At 33.6% G+C, this 22361-nt stretch overlaps 2 protein-coding genes across 2 annotated transcripts; both read right to left on the bottom strand.

Annotated features, from left to right (window-relative positions):
* Positions 1 to 1016: 1016 nt before the first annotated feature.
* Positions 1017 to 5331, bottom strand: LOC100820526 (nucleobase-ascorbate transporter 2). Its single transcript, XM_003522438.5, has 13 exons — positions 4861 to 5331; positions 4653 to 4750; positions 4137 to 4313; positions 3795 to 3895; positions 3617 to 3692; positions 3472 to 3531; positions 2992 to 3176; positions 2781 to 2877; positions 2376 to 2521; positions 2207 to 2298; positions 2033 to 2110; positions 1786 to 1946; positions 1017 to 1398 (listed from the first exon to the last, which is right to left on the bottom strand). The coding sequence occupies exons 1-13, from the start codon at positions 4949 to 4951 to the stop codon at positions 1186 to 1188; spliced, it is 1575 nt and encodes a 524-aa protein (XP_003522486.1). The 5' UTR covers positions 4952 to 5331; the 3' UTR covers positions 1017 to 1185.
* Positions 5332 to 11493: 6162 nt separating this feature from the next.
* On the bottom strand, positions 11494 to 18475 carry LOC100527074 (uncharacterized). The gene is made up of 8 exons (XM_003522423.4): positions 17866 to 18475; positions 17713 to 17773; positions 15592 to 15827; positions 13523 to 13724; positions 12681 to 12812; positions 12476 to 12576; positions 12281 to 12399; positions 11494 to 11789 (listed from the first exon to the last, which is right to left on the bottom strand). The coding sequence occupies exons 1-8, from the start codon at positions 18250 to 18252 to the stop codon at positions 11723 to 11725; spliced, it is 1305 nt and encodes a 434-aa protein (XP_003522471.1). The 5' UTR covers positions 18253 to 18475; the 3' UTR covers positions 11494 to 11722.
* Between the last annotated feature and the right edge of the window lie 3886 nt (positions 18476 to 22361).

The following is a 22361-nucleotide window of genomic DNA, read 5'->3' as shown; positions in this document are numbered from 1 at the left end:
CTGCAAAAAAATTATTTAATTAATAATAATATGCAAACCAAATAATGTATTAATTTTTAAAATAATATTTTTGAAACCGTGTATTTACTACTTTTTTTAAAAAATTAAAATCGTTGACTTACATATAACTTTTGGTCTATTAATTTATTTAAAGATAATATTTTTACTTATTTAATATGGTTTTACTATAAAAATAGCCCTTTAAGAAAAATAGGTTAAATCAGATTTTTAAAAGAAAAAATGTCTATGGATTTTGATTCGTGTTTTTCTTAGTGTATGAGTGCAATTTTGTTGTCGTTATTTTTGGGCGATGAGAACCAAACAAATGCTGATTTCCTTTTCGTGGGATTTAAATATAAATACTAGAAGAGGCATCAATTGGTTTAGTTGGGACAAATTTTGCATGCATAAGGAGGTTGGAGGTATGAAATTCTGTTATTTTTATGGCTTTAATTTGATTATACTAGGGGATCATAATCTCTTGACTGACCATGATGTTTTACTAAAAATTTTAAATTCAAATATTTTTTACAATAACACATTTTGGGGGCTCGATTGGGCCATAATCTAAGTTTAATTTGACATAACATCCATATTTCACAAGTTGTCATCAATGAAGACTTAAAGATGATGTTTTGAAAATGGTGATAAAATAAATGGGCCGTAATCAATGAACACTTTAATTGTTTGATTGAGTGAAAATAAGATATAACACACTTGCAGCTTTCTATTTTATTCCTTGTTTATTTTCATTCTTCTATCTATTACTTTTTCTTATTTCATTTATATTTTTCGCACATTTATAATATCTACTTTATTTCTAACGTATTTTTATTCACTGTATCTCTTTCTTCTTTGCTAAACGTACCTTAATTTTTTTTTATGAGAACGCTACCCCTTCCCCCTAACACTTTAAATCAGCACAACGCTGGAATTTACATTTTATGTAACATAGAGTCATAAACTATGTGAAGCCTATGATCAATTAGAGGGAGAGAGAGAGAGAGGAAGGTCAATTTCAGTGTGAAGCCAATGATCAATTTCTTCATAAAAAAATCACCATATGATACACACTTACACAGTTATCACTCAGGCTTCACTCTCACACCAACTAAATATATAACCCTTCTCAGGAAAATGATGCTTTTCCTATAACATCTTTTCTTGATGGTATAACTAACTTTCCTACCGTGGAGGGAAAAACCGGTTGAGGTTGAAAGGAAGTGTATAGAACTCTTCATTACGGCTATCTCCATTAAATGTTCTAAACCTGGCCCACCATGGCATTCCCCTATCTTTGGCGCTATCCTTGTAATCAAGAGTATTGTCCAAGAACACAGCAACAATCAATGCAACAGTTGGAGATGAGAAGAATATAGTATTAAGGAAATCATCGAACTGAAAAAAAAGAAGAGAAAATTAGTACTAACATTTTCTTTATTAAAACATCAAGAAGAAACCATAACAAACAGAAGCAGAAGATGCATAATTGTTCTGTCACTTTATAAGGATTTTTATGACATAGGCCATGTCATTAGTCACATGAATGACCCCATGAAGAATTCACAATGAGATAAATAACAGTTCTTATGAAGTACAAATCAGTATATGCATTTTGACTTGGTGCATGTTTGGATAACCACTGTATCCCTTCTTCTAAAAGTAGGTTCAGAATAAAAGATACAAATAGTATCATTTTCTAAAAATACGTTCATCAGAGTGGTTATCCAAACAAGCACATAGTAGGATTTTCATAAGTTCGTATAGATGAAACAATAAACTCACCCATCCAGCCCTTGTATGAGTAGGACCATGAAGGGCCTTTGAAGTGTACTCTCTGAAATACTCAGGAACAGAAAAACCTAAGAAAAGGGCAACACCAACAATAAAGAGGTTCCTCATTGAGTTCATGTTAGTGAACTGCAAGAATGATAGCCCCACAGAAGCTGCAAAAAAATAAGCTTGTTAGAAATAAGATAGAGGAAGCAAAGAGATGTTTAAACTAAACCACAGGAGAAGTGGTGATACTCACCCACAAGGCCAAACAGAACACAGTATACAGCTGCAAAAATGGGGAATGGTATTGATGCAAATAAAGCTCCAAATTTTCCTGAACAAGAATTATGTGAATTGTGCATTGTAAGTGAAAGCTACTAAAAGGACGATAATATAGTTAGGACTATATACTCCATAGTTTGGCACTCACCTAACATTGAGAAGAATATCATAAAGCCAGCTGAAATTTGAATGACCCTTCGACTCCCAACACGAGTGCTTCCTAGAAGCCCTACATTCTCTCTGTCACGGATGATTCTATGAGAATCAATTTGTGTCCACAAAAGTGAAAACTATGAACAATGAAGAGTAGCACTTACACAGAAACTGTTGAACCGGTTAGTGTTCCAAAAAGGCCATTCAGCAAGATTCCAATTCCTTGCCAACCAATACCACGGCTCAGAACATGAGCTGGAGGTGGTGTTGCACTTGCTAGTCGTGATGCAGCTTTGTATGCCCCAGTTGACTGTCAATTTTTTCAATGTAATTAGTCAACGCTAACATTTGAATTTCTATTAGAACCATCTTCGGTACAACAAATATTAGTAACATACTTTTTAACACACTCTTTGTTATTGAGTGAAATTTATTAGAAATCATAAAACTTTATGTCTCGCTTCTTATTTAACAAGTTTCACTCACGATTTTATAGTTTTCAATAAATTTGAAACAATAATAAAGAAGTGTTTTGCTAAGACTCCTTGTTCAGTAAATATGTATAATACCTCTATTAAGGAGACTAAAACAGCAGCCATCATTCCAAAGGCATGACCAGCATCAAATGTAGGAGCACCCCACTCAAGAGGGTATGGAATCTTTATCCTGTAGGCAACATGTTCAAGAGTCATTGGCAACAGCTCTAAGTGCTTGCTTCCTGCGCCTGAATTATGATTATAACATTTAAAACTATTTTAACAGATGCTTTTTTGTACCAACCATGGAGCAGAAGAAATGAGGTTGGCCCTGTCTGTTCTGCAATTATGTTGGGTTAAATCAGGACGATGTTTGTATGCTCCACTTGCTGTTAATAGATGTGCATATGCCCATATCACTGTGGTTGATATTAGTAGAGCAAATCTCTCTAGTATTGGTAATTGTCTTGTATGAAAATTTTTCAAGTACTGCAAAACAGCAAAAATCGTAACTGTTTACTATATTTTCAATAGAGAATAAACAGAGAATATTGGGCATTCACAATATATGCCTTTCTTTGGCCTCACCAAATAATTATCATATAAGTTCTCATTTTCCAAATTCAAAGTCATATCACTCAAGAATGTTTCTGTCAAAGCACTTCATTGGATTAAAGTGAAACATAAAAAATTCACTTTAGATAGTTGAAATATCCATTCCGTTTTGCTTTTCACAGGTTAATTTGATTAGCTTACTTCACATAAATGTGAATTTGATTAGTACCTGAGAGAAGACAACAAACAGAATTAACATGGGAATTCCAATTTCAACGCAATGCCCAACCTGAAAAAAAAAATAATAATGCTAGTCAGTATGAGCCAAAAAGAGATTAATTTGTATTGTTGACACGTGGGTTATTGTTATATACCACAGGGAATCCTCGGTCAAATAACCCAAAACCAGCTAATGCAATTACTGGAACCATTCCAAGTGGACTGAAAAACCTGGAAAAAAAAGTAAGAATACAGTAAGTATTTGATGTATAGATATTAAGCTTCATTCTTTAATCGGAAGAGTAACTATGCATTTCAGTTAGAAGAGCTCACCTAGAACAAATGCCCCATAACTGACTAAAGCCCAAAATAACTTGTATGCTCGATGCTACTATCATTGCCCCTTGAATTGCTCTCATGGTGTTAAGAAATCTCTGGATATAAATAGAAGACGTTAGTTTAATCTATTGAAAATAAATTTAAATGCTTAAACTCACATTATTTTTCGCCTAATAAATGTCACGCTGCCTTAGATTTTGTCTAGAAGGATTAGACGTAATCTTACATAAAATTAAAATTGTTCATAGCGGTTGTATTGTCCATTACTAATTGAATCATCAACTTATTATAATTGAAATGTGGCAACCAAATAATATATTAGAGAAATGTACAAACCAAATGCGGGTCCTCTATCCTTTTCAATGAGGAATCATGAATAATCGATATAATGGGGACCATAAATGCATAAGACCCTCCTATCACTGTTGGTAACCGGGTTCCAAAGAGTGTCTGCAGAAGTGTATTAATTCCTTCAACAAAAAGCAGCGTCTGCACCACCCTCACTTTATCATCCTGAATCATTGTATCAATATTTGAAATATCAATATCAAATCTCTATATAATAGGACAATGCAAAGTAAAACTAAAAAAGACCATGAGGTAATTTCACTTTCAGAATCAACATTTTTCCTTCTCTGTGGGACCCACACGGCTCATTTCAGCATATGGTGCGTCAAAACAAAATATATAAAACAAAAAACAAAAAAACAATGTAAAGGCAAAACAAAAAGTTTCTCCATTCCTCCTCAGTAGAGAGATTTGGCAATATCAAACAATTTCATCATACATAATAATATAAAACAAAATGAAGAAGCAAAACAAAAGGAATTGAAGTTGAAGGGAATGACTTACATCACTTCCACCCATCAAAGGCACAAGAAATGAAGGAATCATGACTGCAGTTCCTAAGGCCAAAATGTAATGCTGGAAACCAAGAACTATTGTCTCCACTGTTAACAGTTCAAAACATTCTCATTAAAACCAAAATGTGAACAACATACACACAAAAAAGTTCAATCTTTTCATGAAGCTGAAAATGCAGTTGAGGAAGTGGGCATACCCCAGGAAGGGTTTGAGTCTATACAGTACTCTAAGCCTTGAAGTTGATCCATTGGTGGGTGGCTTATCTCCTCTGGCTTTGGAGCTGCCATGATTCCTTTGAACTCTACTTTTACCTACAAATCTTAATGCTTATGAAGGACAAACTTGAGAGTGTGAGAGGAAGAAAGGTAGATAGAAAGCCAGAATATTTGGTCTAGTGTGTGAGAAAACTGAGAGAGGGAGAGTTAGTCAATGTATGATTGAAAAGGAGAAAGGAAAGACCAATGGACGGATGGAATCAAGAGAGAGAGAGAAGGAGAATTATTATTTTTTTAGAGGAAGAAATATGTGAGAATGCACAGTTGAAGAGAAATGGTGTGAGAACAGAACAGGGCAACAAAACAACCGAGAAAGAGAAATTGCACTGTGTAGTGTGTAGTTCAACACTTACACAACCTCAATCTTTCTCTCCTTTTTTCTCCTTTGCTTTTATTTTATTTTATAAATTATAAAACGTTAAAGGTGCCGTTAACTTTTCCGTATCCCCAAAGTGGCCCTTGAGGAACTTCCAAGTTCTGAATTAAAATGTTACCGTTGCCTTTCAGTTCTTATTAAACTTTTACAATTCAGTTTCTGCAGAACTGAGTTTCCAAGTGCATCATGATCCTGAGAATATTAATTAAAAATTAAGCTAGGGTAAAAACGGGCATTGGGTAAAAAGGGTAGGGATAAAATTACTGTGAGGTTGATTCACATTTCTTTCTTTTTCTCAAACCATCCTATTGATATTATACGAAATATGTAATGTTTCTCGTTGTAATAGAAATATACTTAAAAGAAAAATTTAAACATTTCAATGATTTTAAATACTTTAAATATTTAACAAATGTGTTCTTACAAAAATATATAACTTTATTTTGAAATATCAACATCTAAAAATATTAACCAAACTAAGACAAAGTTTAACTAATAATAAATTAAGTCGAAAGTTCTCTTTTGTCTCAAAGGATTATTCTTCAAACTCTGGAAATAACATTTTGAATAAAAATGATAATCTTAATAAATAAAATAAGTTTTAAAATATTTTATAAATTATTTACTCTTTGTCAGCACAATAATCGTAGAATTCAATCATGATATCCGTGAAATTAAATTAAAAATAAACATGTTATTCACACAACGAAATAACACTCCAATAAATAAACATCAATACTTCATTGCATTCAAATCTTGAACTAATAAATAAATATCACAACACCATTTAGTGATCTATGAACCAATGCAAATCTCAAATTCTTCAAAAGATCTATGAGTTTATATCTATACAATGGTGTCTCATTACTTTCCCCATAATAGATGAAAGTATTTATTATCTCATTTCATCCTAGATGAAGATATCTTATGCATATTCAATTATCAAAACAAAATATATACAGTCACCACTTCCTAGAAGGCGATGATCAATTCACACGTAGTTACAAAACATCATTCCAAATAACTACCAAATGAATACTCTAATTTCATACACACTAATAACATACAAATGCATACCCCAAATTATAACATTACATGAGTCAATTAATAATTAACTATGAAATAAAAACACACATATCAAAATATATTTTAATTGGTATATATGATAGTTAAACACAAAATTCAAGCAAGCTTATTCATGAATTTTCAAATATTTCCAAGATCTAAATTTGTACATTGCAAGATTCATTTTTGTAAAATTCAATTAAATGTCATACATAGTAAAATCTACATGTTTGTATAATTATACCATACACTTAAATAATTTCACACAATAATACCACAAAACCTAAATTTGACAATCATCATAGGGATTAATTTATGCTAGGATCAATGTATCAATTTATTGATTTATGATTGGTAAACTCAAAAAGACACGTTTCCAAAAATCAATACCATGAAAGTTTTAAAAATTGTTACTTTACTCGCCTTTTAAAGCATATAGTATCATGTGTTCTTAGCTTATTACTTCTCTTCTCCATTTAATGGGTCAACAAGATTTTATTTGTTTCTTCTTTCTTATTGATCTTATATGATATACTAATTTTATATTTTTTGGAAGGGACCGTTTAAAAAATTATAGGAGAAAAGATTTGTCTATCCTTATACAAGTACAAGAGTATATGATTTAAAATTGAATCACATGAGATATATTCTCAATAGGTTTAGCTAATCAAATCTTTCTTTATCTTTTTCTATTATCTAGATTTATCTAATTATTAAACATTATCTAATATTTTATTTCCTTTTAAGATATATTAAGATAAAATATGTTAAGATTTAAATTATTCTCAATGATCACAAATTCAAATATAATAAATATTTTATCCAAACTAGATATACAATATTATATTATTACTATAATAATGATCTTTTGTAATAGTAATAATCTTGTAATCCTTTTAATTAGGATGTAAAATTGTCACATTTTCTTTTATAATTATAAAATAATTTCAACAATCTTACATCAACCACCTATTTTTTTTTAATTGATAAAACAATTATTTAACTAGACCAATTTTAAACATATGTAATTTTTTATTTAATTATTTCAATAATATTCAATATATCATAATACAAGCATTCCAAAAATAATATATATATATATATATATATATATATATATATATATATATATTATCATAATCGTTTTAATTCAAACAAAATTTTATACTAATAATTTTTAAACTAAAATTAATAACAATTATTATAATAAAATTTTAGGATGTTACAAAATATTGACTATCAAAATTAATGACTAAACAATCTTAGGTGCACACAAGGTAAGTATTCCCCTCCTAACATGATTTAATATGTGAAATTTTGCTTATATCTTTTTTTTTAATGTACACAAAATTTAATATGACCCGTTTATTTCATTTTTAATGAGATGGAAACAAAATTTTCATAATATGGTGATGTAAAAATCAATTAAAGAAGATTCATTTCATATATAACATACTCTTCCATATTCTTTTAAATATTATGATTGGTTAAAATTTATTGAAATTATCAAATTTTATGAATTTCATTCTTATTTAATGATTTTCAGTTGTAAATTTAACTTTTGAAGGAAAAAAAGCTTTTAATAAACTTTTGTTAGAGTAGAGAATATTCAGAGCATTTTTTTCCCTAATGAAACTGAGTCTGAGTTCATGTCACTTAAACAAGATACAGAGCAAGTTTTGATTAAAAAAATTCAGTAAGAGTTCTACCACTCTACAAATATAATGCATTTCCATCGCACATGATGAAAGAGGCCTGAAAAAGGTTTGGTAAGCTATCTTTATGAACTAAAAGAAATGAAGAAAAGAAGCAAAATAATGCTCCTAAGTTATCTCTTAAGGCACAATTCCTAAGTATATCCCATTAACAACCAAAATCATTAGTTGGTCATAAAAAGAGGAGCCTTAGAGCTAGCCTTTCGAAAAAAAAAAACTATACATATAGGATTTAGGATTACTTGAAGAGGCTTTTTCTTTTCCTTTTATGTTACTTTCCCTTTTTTTCATTCAATGGGCCTGCTTGCATGGGGAAAAGAGCAAGGGAATGATGATTTTGAGGAGTTGATGTGGATACTGACCAGAGTGGTTGAGCCTTGATAGGCAAATGGAAAGGAAGCACAAGCTTGTCAGATAATGTCATAAGAGATTGAAGGTGCAATTGAAGATGAAGAATAGAAGATGTTGATACGTAGGAACAAATGGGAGAGGATCTTGCATTGAAGATATTGATGGGGTCTTTGGTTCGGTTTCTAATTATTTTTGTTGGTCGTGCATATAGGGTTAAAAGTAAAAGATGATTTTTGACTTTGAGTTCCCTACAAAAAAAAGGAAAAGGGACAACCGTGAACTTGTTCCATATCGTGTCCCACTGACTCCCACATTCTCCACCCAGAATCGGGAAGCTAATAAAAGATGAGATGATGTAATTCTAATGGTCATTCACCAAAACAAAGAACAAAAGGTTTATGCTGCTAACTCATTAACGAATCCAATGGTTGGATACGAGTAGTGCGGCCTAATTAATGGTCTATTGTATAAAAAAAATAATGAATATGTTATTTTTTTCCTATAATTATTCATATTCAAATACTATTACATTACATATTTAACTATTTAACTATTTTTCATCAAATCAAATAAGACATACGACATTTTACATTTAATATCCATATATTTAGTATCCGACTATAAACCTCAAACCCTAAATATGTAGTAGTATATTATTGAAGGAGGACACTTGTGGAAAAAAAATTACCATGTAAAAAAGTAAATCATTCTATAAAAGAGCTAATTTCAAAACCATGATATGTTTTAAGTTCTTAAATGAAGGAATGTTGTACAAGTGGCATTTTTAAATGATTTTTTTGTCACATTATTTAATTGATTTAAGATTAAAAAACTTTCTTTTCATTTTTATTATAATTAAGAAAAATATATGAATTCTCAAGGGAGAAAAAAGGAAAACAAATAAGGGATTTTTCCGTAAAAATATAAATATTCAATATTATGGGTTCATTGTCTTTAGTGAAAGACACTGCATTTACATATTGTCAACTCTTTATATAAGTTAAGGCGCGTTTGTTTGCGGAAAAAGAAAAAAAAAAGAACTGTAAAATGATATAAAACGTATTTTTTTTTAAAAAAAATAATTCATCTCAATACATTTTTTTTCTATTTCTTTTTTCTCTACCGAAAATACCTAACACCCTAAGAGAGTTTTACTAGAACCTAGGTGAAAAGTCGGAATGAAATGCAAAAGGATGAACTCTCCACCTTGCACATCAATATTCCAAGTGACAATGGGAAAATGCACTAGACTACAATGCCATTAAGCATTACATATTATATTATATTTATTAAAACGAAAAGACAAAGGAGCAAAGACAAATATGTGCACGACTCTTCAGCTTTATCAAATTACATGAGATATGCCAGCAAAATATTCTTTAATATTTTCTTTATAATTTATTAAAAACTACATATTTTTATGGATCTTATTTTTTATTTAATGAATATATTTCCTAATTTTAAATTTTAACTAAAATGCTATATGTTAGAAGATTAATAGTATAGTATGGTTAACTCTCTGTGCACGTATATAATAGCTGGACCGCAGAAACCCATTGCCACTTTTTGAAACAAATCAAATTTCCAGAATCCCACTGGACGGTGTCATGTTAATATACCTAACTCGGACCATGTCTTTTTGTCTTGCTAAATGCTAGTCCTCGTTTTTTGTAAAATGCCTTTTCCCAATTTTTGCCATAAATTCGTGCTGAATTACTGCAACCACTGATTCTCTCGGAGAACTACTGTCGTAATTTTTATTGAAATTGAACGGGGCCCAATGCCACTAATTTCGTTATTCTATGCGTTCGATTCTTGTTTTTAGAAAGCATGACTAGTATTGTTAATTTCTTTTCCTGAAGTAGCACTATAATATGGGACCAAGCTTCGTTCCATGATACTGCAACACAACTTGTTATAATTTATGGGAAGATAACTAGGTTATACTACTCCATTGCATTTTAACATTAATTCGGTCCAGCTTACAAGAGTTGCTCCAAGACAACAGTCAGACCTGTTTACACCACGAGCTGTGCTTAACAATCAGATTCTTTTCTTGTTAAAATACAACAATCAGATTCTTTTAAAAATGGTAATAGAATTAAAGAGTATCAATGCTCCAGGCTCCAGCTATAATTCTTTGTTAAATTAAAATAAAGTTTAATTACATATTTGATCTCAAATAATTTTTTTAGTCTCTATGATTTACATTTTAATTTTTTTTAATCCTTATAGTTTAACAACAATTTTTTTAATCCTTATAATTTACATTTTAATTTTCTTTTATTTTCTATAATTTAAAAATGATATTTTTAATCCCTATATTTTATATTTTAATTTTTTTGTAGTCTTACCATCAAAATAAATAATATTATCAATTATAATTAATTACAAAAATATTAAAAAATAATTCATAACCAATTTATTATAAAATAATTTGTAATAAAAATAATAATTAATAATATATTTTTTTATAGTAAGAACTAAAAAATAATTAAAATACAAATTATAAAGACTAAAACACTTTCAAACTATAAAGACTAAATACAAACTATAAAACTAAAAAAATCATTTTTAAACTTTCAAACTATAAGAAATAAAAGATACTAATTGTGAAACTATAAAAAATAAATGAGTAATTTATCTTAAAATAAATAAGGTATTTAATGTGAAAGATAGGGATATAGAAAAAAAAAACTACTAAAAAGTGATGGAACACGTTATGAGGACGTATTTAATGCCCCTTAATCTATGCAGCTTGTGCATGCCAGAGAAACCCTATGTAGAAAGAACCCCCCATTTTTTTAGAGAGAAGTACTCATTAGAGGGTGTACGTCTGGGTAGTAACTTTCCTCGGGCATAAGTCTTATGCCATAAGATATGTGGATCAAATACTGAAAATCTTCCCACAAGGATGAAGGATCCATACAGCTACCATAAGCTTGAATTGGAAATGAAGATAGTAGACTAATAAAATACGCAAGCACTACAATAACAAAATCTTATCCACTAGGGGAAGTCGATTGCATAATAAAATATGCAAGCACTAGCCAAATAAAATTTAGGCATTAACAACGAACCCCCAACCAATCAGTCAACGAGATCATGGGTCACAAATACTGAATTGGAAGAATTATACCAGCTAAAGGCGCGGTTGGACCAGGAATTTTTTTCCAAGTTTGAGAATATACAGTGTCAACGATCATTAATGTTTCAGAAAAATCTATGCCACAGCTTATATGCAATGCTCGATACTACAGGCCCACAGTGAATGGCTCACGACCTTCTCTCTACCCTCCTTTCACTAGATCTTTTCTCCTCAGCCTCCCGCTTTTTTTGTTGCCTGTTCAACAAAATGAGATTTATTGTATCAAACAACTATATCAGCTAACTGGAAGTCGTTATAACTAGATATTCCATCCATTTGACTGTCAATTTAATGAAAAACATCAACCACACAACAATAGTTTTGTCTCTCTAGGTAAAGTGAGCAATATGAGAACCGGACACGGTTAAAAATCAAATTCTCAGGGATACTATTTACCAATGAAATAACATTGGCCTGAAACAGAAACACACGTTTCTCAAGTATATGACTGACCATTCAAAATCAATATTTAATTTTGGAAATCTCTGCAAGTAATATGTTAATTTAGATTCTAGATTTTGTAGTAGACTTGACATGTTCAAATTGGAAATATGCAAACACCTAAAAAATGTCTACACAATAAAATGCGTCAAACCAAAATCAAATCATAGAAATTGAAAGCATAACCAGAATCAAAAGATAGAACTAGAATGCATATGAAAGTTCATGGTTGCTCATCAACTTACGCAAATTGCATGTATCCACCACCGGCATTAGCAGCAGATAAAATTGCTGCATGAGCCCCAATAGTAGATACAGAATCCTGCCCTGCAGAGGGCAGAGGATTTTTTCTATCACCATCCACCTATCATTCACAAAAATTTCATAAGCACAATGAAGAATGCCCCTATAGTTGCTATTGAATTTGTTAAGATGAATACCCTATCCCATTTTGATTTTTTATTCTGTCTACCATCCCGATTAATAGAATCAGAAGTAGCAGGCACCAAAGGCAAACCACCTGCAGTCACAGCAGAAACACCTACAGCAAAAAATCAATATAAAACACCATAAGAATAAAGATGTGGAAATGACTTCTAAGGAACAGCTTCACAACTGCATAAATAAATTAGGTGGTTTCTGAACCTGCAACAGGCATGCTAATCCTAGGAGCACTAGCTACAATTCCTGGTTGTGCACCCCCTGAAATAAATTCAACCTTCTGTGCTTTCTTCTTCTCTTGCTCTTTCCTCTCACTTTCGCGCCTCATATCAGCTTCTGTTTTGTTTTAGTCAAGACACATGAGCAAAAAGGAGTATATGATGGAAAAAATAATAATAGCTGCAACATCACTAACATTGAGTAGTCTATAAATAGTTGAGACAGGGAGAGTTCTACAAACAACTAATTGTAAATGGATGCCATGAATTACCAAATCTTGACATACTAAAAATAGTTGCTTAAACTTAGCAAGTATTTAGTTTACTTAGTAAAGACCAACAAAATTTGACTATAAAAGGGGGCAGGAAAAAACCAAAATCAGAGGCATATTCGAAGTAGTGCAACAAAAGAAATTGTGATTTCTCTGATTTAACAGTTATTTGAAATACTTTATCTAATATACTTCACCAATCATAGCATAATTACTCTAACGCAAGCTCTAATAAGTTAGCCATGAATGTCAGCCAAAATGATAATTTATCTTTGAAACAGGGAAAACACATGCTACAATTAAAAATTAAAAATAATTATAACATTGGAATCCAAAAAATATAGGAGGTCTGCAATATACTTGAAATTAATAGTTGGTTTACTGGGAATAAACAGCTAACAATCACCTAATTCTCAGAAGAAGAAAATGTAGATAATTATGTACAGAAAACACAGTAGATTCGATGATATATTTAACAAAACAAATGTCAAAAAGGAGCAAAGTACACACAAATACAGCAACCAACAACATAAAAGACAGAGGAGAAGTTATCTACCTAGTTCATCATAGAAGTCACTTTGATCATATCCATGAGGGTCAAATACATCTTTACTGAAGCAAGACCCTATTTGATCAATATCCTGGTACCTCACTGCATGCAGTAAGAAGTCAGGGTTACGATAGTCCTTCCTGTTGCGAACTTCTGCATTAAAGCTTTTTCCAGCCTTCTTATACTCCAGGAATTTATTTATTTTTCTCTGCCATGACACAAGGTAAATACAATGATGTCAAGGGAATGCAATTTCTAAATACTAAACCATCAAACGGAGCTAACAATTGGAAACATCCTAGATCCTACCCACTACCCAGAACATAAAATTTAACTTGATTAACGAATGCAACGCAACACAATGTCTAAAAGCTATAGAATGGTGGGGCAGGGTCATTCTTTTTTTCTTTTTGTCTCCTCCTTTTGTTAAAAAACTTCGTACCCCATTGCCCAGAGGCTCTTCACTATGCGAAGGTATGGGGGAGGGATGTTGTACGCAGCCTTACCCTTGCATATGCAAAGAGACTGTTTCCGGATTCGAACCCATGACCAACAAGTCACCAAGGCACAACTTTACCGCTGCACCAGGGCTCGCCCTCTTGTCTCCTCCTTTTGTTAAATTGGAAAAATGGAAATGTGATAGAAACATTTAAAATATGACTTTAGTTTGAAGATGACAACTTAAAAAAAAAATTATAACCATCTATTTGAAATATGACTCCAAAAAATTGATTTTAGGTAAATGGTATACATATAAGATGTTAATAAGCAAAATTATAATTTTAAAGAATATATAATAATAAAATTGCAATTATCTAGATGATACACATGTAATCACAAACATCACACACACACACACACACACACGAGGTATTTACAAGCTATTAATGTCAAACCTACAAAACTTGAGCTTGACTCATTTAAATAATTGAGCCTAGTTATAAGCTTGATCTTATTTGTATAACTAAACAAACTAGCTTGAACAAGCATTTAATAAGTTGAGATTTGATAATTCACAAATAGCTCAATTCATGTATACCTGAGTAGGCAGCACAGATATCCACATCCTCAACACACTAGAAGAGGCACCCATATTAGTGTAGAGAGGAAACCCATTTTATTTCAAACAAGATAGTTTCCTTTTTTTAAAAGCCTGCAAATTTAAAGTAAACAGACTTTATACTGCAACATATGAAATGCTAAACCAAGTCCCTTAAAAGCAGGAGTGAGTGTGGCTAAGTTATTGGCTGTGACATTTTTCTCCTTAAAGGTGCCTACACATTCTTTTTTTTTAAAAAAAAATATTCTAATCATAACTAATTAATTCTTTCAAAATTAAAAATTTTAACAATTAAATGAATTAATCGGCCCAAGTGCAGTAATGAATTAATCAGGCTGGTTCGATCAATTCGAATAATCTTGGCTTATTGTAGAGCTAGTCCTCATTCAACTGTGAATATCAGTTCTTTCGTGCACTTCTTTTTGTTCATCTAATGACTGATGTGTTGCTCAGGTTTTGGGCCTTTATTGGTCTTTTGTTCTAGTAAATACTGTTTTTTGGGTCTTCGGATGGAATTTTGTTTTTGACCCAAAAAAATAATGAAACATAAACAACAAGTATGCTCTCATCTTCAAGCTTCAGCATTATCAAGTTCAGTTCAATTCCAAGTTTCCAACCCAAGTAAAAGATTTTGTCACTTTCCCTCCAATCTCAAACAAATTTTCTTTAAAAAACCCTAAAATCATGTTTTCCAGAATCAGGTCCCATGCACGACAACCTTTTTTTTTACCCAACATGTAGAAATTAGACGATTCACTATTCTTGCAATTCAGATGCAATTCAAACATTTCTGAGGTGCAATTCAAAGTCAAATTAATACACAGCAATCTGAAACAATGGCTCTGAATTGAATTGGATTTGAATCTTATGATTCTTGTGATTCTAATATGATGCCCACACAAAAAACAGAGGAAAGGACCAAAGCAAACCAGTCTAAGCAGTGCAAGCTACTTTATAATATATCAAAATGGCATTCAACAATTGATAGTAATTGAACCATTTTAACAGAACTTACTTGTAGCTCCTCTGAGCATTTAGCTTTTGGTGGGGGAGGGAGAAATTTATCCAATGGATCTACATATTTTTGCTCTTCTTGATCAGCTTCTCCAAGTTCTGCATCCTCTGATCTGATCACAGCATCATTGTTCATGGTATCAGATTTCAATGGCTCAGAGAACTGGGGAGTGTTAGCTTGATTGCTAGGTGTCAAAACTTGGACTGTTCCCAAAGGTGTTCTGTCTTGAAAATCACCTGCAATAACATATTCCATAAGGTACTAAGACATAAAAGAAATGCATCTACAACGATAGTAATGTAATCAAATAAATTAAAGAAGGCAATAGCCTCTTCTGAAAATAGAATATAAGCATGCTGTTATTCCCTTTTTTATTTACACCCATTCATAAGCATAACAAGTAGTGAAACAGAACCATCAATGCACTCCTTCTGCTCAACCTCATTCACAAAAACCCAAGTAAGGACCACAGTATATGAAATACTTCAAAAGAAAAAAAATATTAAATAACCCAAACCTTTATTAGAAGTCTTACAAAACAGAATTATTAGTTGCATCTAAGTTTGTGAAGCCTTTATTTTAGAAGAATGGAAACAAAGCATTTAAATAGCTAAATAGAGTACATTCATTGAATGAGTGAGTGGTAAATAATGTAGTGGAATAGTCAAATAGGATAAAGAATATTTCTTCGATTCCATTTCATTTTACAATTTAAGATTATATGAATTTTCAATGTTGAATCATGTGATCCGTATTGATGATACAAAATTCCTCAAATTCATTCATGTATCATAAAATACAGTCATTTAAGATTCATCTTATGATATGATTCACAGGTAGTCGAATTGTATCGAATCATAGGATTCGAATAGTAAATTACAAGATTCCAATAACTATGACTCATATAACTTATACTATATGCATATAATTAATAAAAATTCTCCAAAACAGAGGCAGAGAAACCAGTCACTGGAGAAGAGAAAACACAGGAAGAGAGAGAAAGTGAGAAACCAGTCGTCAGAGAGCCGGATCATGAGGCGTTGTACAGAAGTTAGGGTTCGGTTGAGAGAGAAAGTAAGAAGTGACAGTTTTTTGATTGATTTTATAAGCAAAATATTGTTTTAGAATTTGAAATCCCAAAAATATTCCCCATCAAACAAGTCCTAACATTATTTTTTTGGAGGGCCTTTTTTGGAATCAAGAGATAGTGCTGCCATCCCATTCATAATGGCCACTATTTTGCTTGCATGCTATGCCACTATAGTGGCACTATAGCCCACTATGTGAAACCTTGACATGAACCTGGGCCATTTATCATGAATCAACATATATATCATACAGATTTTCATAGAATTTATTTATAATAAACCAATCATAGAGTTATAACCATGATTACCCAGTAACTTACGCTATAAGGTTACATTCAACATTATCAGCCAGCCAGCCAGACCAAGACATCTATGACTGATAAGAACAGTATAAAACTAATGTACTACCCTGGTGCCAGAAGGCTCCTAGCTATAAGGTCTCATTCAATATTATCAGCCAGTCAGCCAGACCAAGACATCTATGACTAATAAGAAAAGTATAAAACTAATGTACTACCCTGGTGCCAGAAGGCTCCTCGCTTCAAGAAGGTACAGGGAGGGTCATTATATGCAGCCTTCCCCTTGCATATGCAAAGAGGCTGTTTCCAGATTCAAACCCATGACCAACCGGTTGTGCCAGGATCCGCCCTCTTGATAAGAACAATATAATAGTGAGGAGATATAAGGTGGGTTGGGTGGTTAGTTAAGGGAGAAGGGAAGGGGGAAAGATAGTGGGTTCAATCCCTCCCGCTAACAAAAAATTAACAATTAACAACTAACATTTGCTGATAAAAAAAAAAACTAGTGAATTTTTAAAGTCCCACGGTTCCATTTGGAATAAGCAGCATGACAAAAGTATAAAGCAAGGCAACATTGCTGAACACCAAAAAGACTAGTCAAGTAATCCCTATTAAACCTTTATTATTAACACAAAGAGGTGTGGGAAGCTTAAAAAAATGATATTCAAGCAAATTGAACTTCTTAGCAGTTTGCATGTATAATAATCTAAATGCCGAACAAAAATTAAACTCACCGTTGGTGGCATGAAGCTGATCCCCAATCACGACTCGAACGCTACCATATATCTCTCCCTCCTGCAATCAGAACCAGCAAACACGCATTATTTACAATTCAAAATATCCACTTTCGGATAGTAGAAGCCCTTCAATTCAAGGAGAAGGAGTACCTCAGGCTCAGGTGACATTGCCACTTCATCATGCCCATAATCCACTATCGTAAGCGCCCCTTTCCGACCAATCCTCGGTTGCTCCAGCGGTGGAGAGATCAAATTGTTCGTCTGCGGCGTCGAAGTCCCAACCCTACTCTTCTCCGCCGGAATGAACCCCTCATCAGCGCCGCCCTCGTTGCCGGAATCAACGATGGCTGTTCTATTGGCGGAATCTTCCTCCGCTGCAAATCTCGCATCTCCGGCGGCATCTTCTTCCATCCGCATCCCTGCATCACCTTCTTCTTCGTCGTCTTCGTCTTCTGCGTCCTCCATTTCGTCGTCTTCCTCGTCGTTGTACATGGACAACAAGGCGATGCCCTCTGAGTGCTTCTTCTTGGACGCCATGGAAGCTAGCTAGGGTTTTTTTTGGAAGGAAACAAGAACAAATTATTTCGATAAGGGGTGAATTCCGAAGAAGGAGAAGTGCCGATAAGCAACGAGTGAGGAGAAACTGTTGAGGGGTTTTTGCAGAAATTGAAAACAGTAGAGAAGAAAGGTTGGGAACCGGGAATATATAATCTCATTCACGGTGAAAATGAACTGAAATACAAAACACCGTTTAATTCAGGAAAAAAAAATATAAAACACGTTCTTAAAAAATATGATACACATTATATTGGAGAATAAGAAGAGAGGAAATTAAAATATAAGAATTTTTTTTAAAATATAATATAAAATAATTCTCTTCTAAACACTCGAGAAAATGATAGGATTTTAATTTGAAATATATTTTACTTCTTACACCAAGATTTAGTTATAAATTAATATAATAAGATTGTTAACTAATATAATCATTATTTTAAAATTGTATTTAAAATTATTTTTAATTGATTTGAAGAGTAAATATTTTTATAGTATGTAAAAATTAAAGTCTAATAGATAATAAAATCATTTTTGCATAAAATGGTTGATTCTCTAAAAGAAAAAGCAAGTTTAAGGTGTTTGGTTTAGAATAGAGAAATAAAATAAATAGAAAATTTGAAAAGAAAGAAAGTGGTATGTTTTGTTGTTTGATTTAAAAGAAATAGGTGGAAAATCAAGTAAAAATAATATTGCAAAGTTGTTAATATGGATAAAATAGGAATTTTAATGCTCTGGTAACTTATTTGAGTTATTTCTATTTAAAATCATGCGCACCAAATATTGAGACAATATTTTTGTTTGTGTCTCTTTGTTTCTATCTGTTCAACCCAACATAGCGTTAGCACATCACTTCCACTAGAACCTAAAAGAACCTCCTCGTCACCTAGGTTCCTTCCGTGCTTGGGTGTTGCCCAGTAGCTTGGCCATCGACGGAGTGAGTCTTTGCTCTCTACAAATGTTGGGGTTCCTTCTTCGATCCTAGGGAGTTCTGATTGCCTCGGTCTCCCAAGTTTTTCCTTGATTTATCCAATCGTGTGCCTTATCACTTTTTCTCATCTTGGGCTATGAAGTAGTTCGTTACTACTTGCAATAGCCAGCTTGAACTGCTCCTGATGGGGAAGAACAAGGGTTGTCAATCGCACTCAGCTGCAAAGCAAATTATGGTGAAGGGTACTACCTCAGGTTCAGGTAAATCTCAAACATTTGCTACTTCTGGTCTGGCTTGTTGCTTGGATGTTGTCCAAGCAAATCAGAATGCTTATACTGCTTCACAGGATAATCTTGTAGGCAAGGTGCTCGTAAAAAAGGCAGGGACAAGTTCTGCAAAAACTGATGATGTCGCACACCAAGTGTTTGATAATTTGTTGGAATGCAGTGCTGAATCTGAATCTTCCCCAGAGGTTTCTTGCACCTTAGGGAACAATGATTCAACCACTGATGATGATTCATCTCACTCCTGTGGCTCTAAGTCATCACCGCAACTAGACGACAATAAGGCTCCCACTCCTTGGGTCAATCTGTTCAAAGATAACAGAAACCCTTCCAAAAGTTTTGGAATGAAGTTCTCCCCTCCACCCTCTGATGATGAAGTGCTATTGGAAGAAACTGATTTTTAACCCCTGGAATAGGCTTGGGGACATAATCTTATTGGCTATGTGGCTGGCCGCTTCCCAGGAAAGAAAGTTCTGTTGGATTGTTGCCAAAAATGGGGAGTCAAGTTTTCATACTCAGCTCATGAAAGTGGTTGGCTGATGTATAAATTTGAGTCTGAGGATGATCTGAACCAAGTCCTCTCTGTAGGCCCTTACTTCATATTTCAAAGACCCCTACTGCTGAAGGTTATGCCAACATTCTTTGACTTTGGCAATGAGGAGCTCAACAAGATCCATGTCTGGGTTAAACTCAGAAATCTTCCTCTGGAGCTTTGGAATCCTCAAGCCTTAGGGAAAATCCTGTCCAAGATTGGTTCACCCATTCAATTTGACCATCTTACTGCTTCTAAGGGGTCTATTTCTTTTGCTAGAACTTTAGTTGAGGTTAATGCTTCTTTGGAGCTCACTGATGAAGTGTGATTTAGACTTCTTACAGGGAAGACTTTTGTGCAAAAGATTGAGTATGAAAATAGGCCTTCTTTTTGCACTCACTGCAAGATAATTTGGCACTGCCTCACTAATTGTAAAACTGTCACTGTGAATAAGTCTGTTCTCATCACAGCCTGCCCCACCTTTAATTTGCCTCTGAAACCTCATGACTTGAAGCTCTGCATCACATGATGCTTCAGAGGCAAATTAAAGCCTCTGATGTTCCAAGAGGCAATGATCATGGATTCGGACGGGAGGAAGCCTCCCCGACCCTAGTTACAATTTTATAATTTCTTCCTCTTTGGACATCAGCTTGCATATCTTTAGTATGGGTTGTCTTTATGAGTTGCACTTTTTTTTACCTTTTTTCTGGTGTTTTGTTTTCACCTGAACAAGCCCATCTTCTATAGGATCACCAAACTCAGTGTTCCCTGTTTCGTTGAGGTCAGAAGAATTCTGAAGGACAGAAACATGATTTGCAACCAGAACATATTTTTTGTGAAGAGTGATAGACAAATTAGTCTGAACATTCTTTGGATTATCAGAGGGGCCTGCTGTATTGGTATGTGGGGGCATTGCTGAATCACCCACTTGTGGCTGATCCAAGGTGGGGCAGGCTGTGATGAGAACAAGCTTATTCGCAGTGACAGTTTTATAATTAGTGAGGCGGTGCCCAATCATCTTGTAGTGAGTGCAAAAAGAAGATCTATTTTCATACTCAATCTTTTGCACAAAAGTCTTCCCTGTAAGAAGTTTAAATCGCACTTTATCGATGAGCTCCAAAGAAGCATCAACCTCAACTAAAGCTCTAGCAAAAGAAATAGACCCCTTAGAAGCAGTAAGATGGTCAGATCGAATGGGCGAACCAATCTTGGACAGGATTTTTCCGAAGGCTTAAGGATTCCAAAGCTCTAGAGGAAGATTTCTGAGTTTAACCCAGACAAGGATCTTGCTGAGCTCCTCATTGCCAAAGTCAAAGAATGCTGGCATAACCTTCAGCAGTAGGGGTCTTTGAAATATGAAGTAAGGGCCTGCAGAGAGGACTTGGTTCCTCAGACTCAAATTTAAACACTAGCCAACCACTTTCATGAGCTGAGTATGAAAACTTGACTCCACATTTTTGGCAACAATCCAACAGAGCTTTCTTTCCTGGGAAGCGGCCAGCCACATAGCCAATAAAGCTATGTCCCCAAGCCTCTTCCAGGGGTTGCAAATCAGTTCCTTCCAACAACACTTCATCATCAGAGGGTGGAGGAGAGAACTTCATTCCAAAACCTTTGGAAGGGTTTTTGTTATCTTTGAACAGATTGACCCAAGGAGTGGGAGCCTTATTGTCGTCTAGCTGCGGTGATGACTTAGAGCCACAGGAGTGAGATGAATCATCATTAGTGATTGAATCATTGTCCCTTAAGGTGCAAGAAACCTCTGGGGAAGATTCAGATTCAGCACTGCATTCCGACAAATTATCAAACACTTGGTGTGCGACATCATCAGTTTTTGCAGAACTTGTCCCTGCCTTTTTTACGAGCACCTTGCCTACAAGATTATCCTATGAAGCAGTATAAGCATTCTGATTTGCTTGGACAACATCCAAGCAACCAGCTAGACCAGAAGTAGCAAATGTTTGAGATTTACCTGAACCTGAGGTAATACTCTTCACCATAATTTGCTTTGCAGCTGAGTGCGATTGACGACCCTTGTTCTTCCCCATCAGGAGCAGTTCAAGCTGTCTATTGCAAGTAGAACGAACTACTTCATAGCCCAAGATGAGAAAAAGCGATAGGACACACGATTGGAAAAATCAAGGAAAAACTTTGGAGACCGAGACAGTCAGAACTCCCAAGAATCGAAGAAGGAACCCCATCGTTTGTAGAGATCAAAGACCCACTCTGTCGGTGGCCAAGCCATTGGACAACACCCAAGAACGGAAGGAACCTAGGTGACGAAGAGGTTCTTTTTGGTTTCAATAATTCTCTGGTATTGTATGGTATTTTTAGGGGTGTTGGTGTT

The sequence above is a fragment of the Glycine max genome, chromosome 4 (genome assembly GCF_000004515.6).
Source record: "Glycine max cultivar Williams 82 chromosome 4, Glycine_max_v4.0, whole genome shotgun sequence".
Classification (NCBI taxonomy): Eukaryota; Viridiplantae; Streptophyta; class Magnoliopsida; order Fabales; family Fabaceae; genus Glycine; species Glycine max.
This window is presented reverse-complemented; position numbering and strand designations above follow the sequence as displayed.

Bases quoted from the DNA above. Each gene is read 5' to 3' on its own strand.
- LOC100820526 (XM_003522438.5), bottom strand. From the start codon at position 4,951: ATGGCAGCTCCAAAGCCAGAGGAGATAAGCCACCCACCAATGGATCAA. The intron at 3,532-3,616 runs GTATATAACAAT...TTTTTTTTTCAG, and splicing joins TTGACCGAGGATTCCCTGTG to GTTGGGCATTGCGTTGAAAT. The intron at 1,947-2,032 runs GTGAGTATCACC...ATTTTTTTGCAG, and splicing joins TGTTCTGTTTGGCCTTGTGG to CTTCTGTGGGGCTATCATTC.
- LOC100527074 (XM_003522423.4), bottom strand. From the start codon at position 18,252: ATGGCGTCCAAGAAGAAGCACTCAGAGGGCATCGCCTTGTTGTCCATG. The intron at 17,774-17,865 runs GTACTCCTTCTC...TTCTGATTGCAG, and splicing joins CAATGTCACCTGAGCCTGAG to GAGGGAGAGATATATGGTAG. The intron at 12,813-13,522 runs GTAGATAACTTC...AAAACAAAACAG, and splicing joins TGACTTCTATGATGAACTAG to AAGCTGATATGAGGCGCGAA.